General features: G+C 54.6%; 1 protein-coding gene across 1 annotated transcript in view; it reads right to left on the bottom strand.

Moving 5' to 3' along the window:
• Nucleotides 1-2,142, bottom strand: part of LOC102033394 (LIM homeobox transcription factor 1-alpha) — a 47,209-nt gene that overhangs the window by 6,879 nt on the left and 38,188 nt on the right. Inside the window, 1 exon segment of the mRNA XM_031061676.1 lies at nucleotides 2,026-2,142. This exon segment is cut by the window's right edge and continues 38 nt beyond it. Coding sequence (XP_030917536.1) covers nucleotides 2,026-2,142 — 117 coding nt within the window.

The raw sequence follows: 2,142 nt of genomic DNA, 5'->3' as shown, positions 1-2,142 counted from the left end.
CCTGGACACCACTGTGCATCTCCTGGACACCACTGTGCATCCCCTGGACACCACTGTGCATCTCCTGCTTCTGTGGGGAGGAGAAGCCACCACGCCTTGAGCATCCATGGGGGATGTGGATCTGGGCTGGTCCCTGCTGTGTCATTGTCCCCAGCGTCCCAAGACAAAGCTGGGAGCCACCAGAAGCAGCCAGGGACGAGCTATGGGGTCAGTGGGGAGATGGCAAGAGCTGGGACCCCCCAGTCAGAGGCTGCCAGGCCATGTCAGGGGCTTTGGGTTGGGTTTCTGATCAGCCAAGGGGTTGCCTTGCCCTTTTGACTCCCACACTGGCCCTTCACATCCCTCAGGTCTCAGCTGGAGTTTCCACCAAAATAAATCTTTCCCCTGGAGGTTTTTGCTAAGCTGAGGCTCTTGGTTTGGCAGTGGGGCTGGACCACAGGCTGATGAGTGGCTGGGGAGGAAAAAGCTCCCCAACCTTTCCCCAAATGCCCTTTTCCCCCACTAGGAACAAACCCAAACCATTGTGGCTGATTTGCTTTCTCTTCCTCATTGGTTCCTATTTTAACTGAAAAAGGGTTTGTATATCCCAGAGGAAAAAATAGTAATTTTTCAATCAGTTAAGGACTTTCCCAGGGCTAAGGGAAGAGCCAGTGCCAGTGGGCTGGCTCCTCCTGCACTCCTGCCTCTCCAGCTCCTCCAGTGCTGGACCATCACTCACCAGCTCCCCACAGCCACCTCCTCCCATGGACTCACTCTGATTTTTAAACATCACCACTGTTAATTGCAAGGAGGAAGGACTTTATTGTCCTCAGCAAGCAGGGCTCACACAGAACCCACACAGGCAGTGCTGCAAGAGAGATGGGCTTTCACTGCAGAGCTCAGTATTAAAGAGAAATACAATTCTTGGGCAGTTTTTCCTCCATATCTATGAAAACCATCCCCTCACAAATGTTCCCCCAGTTACAGCACTCCAGTGACAGAGAGCATCAGGCTTTGTTGTGTCCGTGTTTCACACCTTAACAACACACTCCTAATCTTGATTTCTACTTTTTTTTTTAATTCAGTGCTTTGCTCCAGCAGGGAAAAGACAGCCTCATTTGCCCACCCCACCCCACCACAGCTGCTGGCAGTCTTCTCCAGAGCAGAGAATTTCCGAGGTAAATCCTTCCCCTCCACAAAGCAGCCTTTTCCCCAGTGAGGGATTTTAAGGGGAACTGAGAGACTGCTGAGGAGCAGGGTTCTGTGGGGATGGTGTTATCCTGAGGATTTTGGCTAGCAGACCATCAGATCATTTCCACCCTCCCACTCCCCAGCGCTCGGCTTTCTCTCTAAACTTGTCTTCCTGAGAAACGTTCAGGTTTAATTTGCACTGAGTGCAGATAACATATTTTAATGCTGGTCTGATGCTCTGGGCAACCTAACCTGGCTGTGACACCCTGGCTGGAGCAGGATGCTGGCCCCCTGCCCACTTCCAGCCACAGGGCCACCTCTCCTGCAGCCCCCCTCGGCTCTGCAGTGTCCCCACAGTGTCCCCATGATGGGTCAGCAGGCTGGCTCTGGCCATCAGCTGCTGGGGACACAAGGTTTGCAGACTCCCTGCTGCCAGCTCGTGTTTCAGCTCTGTGCCTCAGTTTCCCCTTGTTATTAAAAGGAGTGACTACAGCAGAAGTGGCTCCCTTCTTGTTCTCAGCCTTTCCAGGGACAGGAGCAGGGACAGGCAGGGACAAAGGTTTAGCCCTAGGTTTAGTCAGTGGCCAGCTCTCCCTTCCACATCCGGGGAAGCTTCACAGGCCAGGAGCACAAACCCCTCCAGAAATGAGCCTTATGAGGTGGGATGGAACACAGAGCATCCTCCAGCCCTCACTGCTGAGCTCCCTGCTCAAGCCCTCACCACCGAGGTGCCTGGAGGACCTTACAGAGCTCATCCCCTCAGACCAAAGGGCAGAAGTTCAGGGCAGCGAGCCCACACCTCACCTCCAGACCCCTGAGGGGCCTGGCAGCGGGACCAGCCAGGGAGTCCCTTACCAGAATCCGACAGAGCCGGGCTCACCAAGCTCAGCAGTTCCCGCTCCTTCTCGTAGTCGCCCTTACAGAGCAGCTGCCCCTCCTTGAGCACGAACTCGTCTCCCTTTTTGAGGCGCC

This window comes from Geospiza fortis, unplaced genomic scaffold (assembly GCF_000277835.1).
Source record: "Geospiza fortis unplaced genomic scaffold, GeoFor_1.0 scaffold5, whole genome shotgun sequence".
NCBI classification, from domain to species: Eukaryota; Metazoa; Chordata; class Aves; order Passeriformes; family Thraupidae; genus Geospiza; species Geospiza fortis.
The sequence above is the reverse complement of the archived record's forward strand: the minus strand, read 5'-3'. Positions and strand labels throughout refer to the sequence as shown.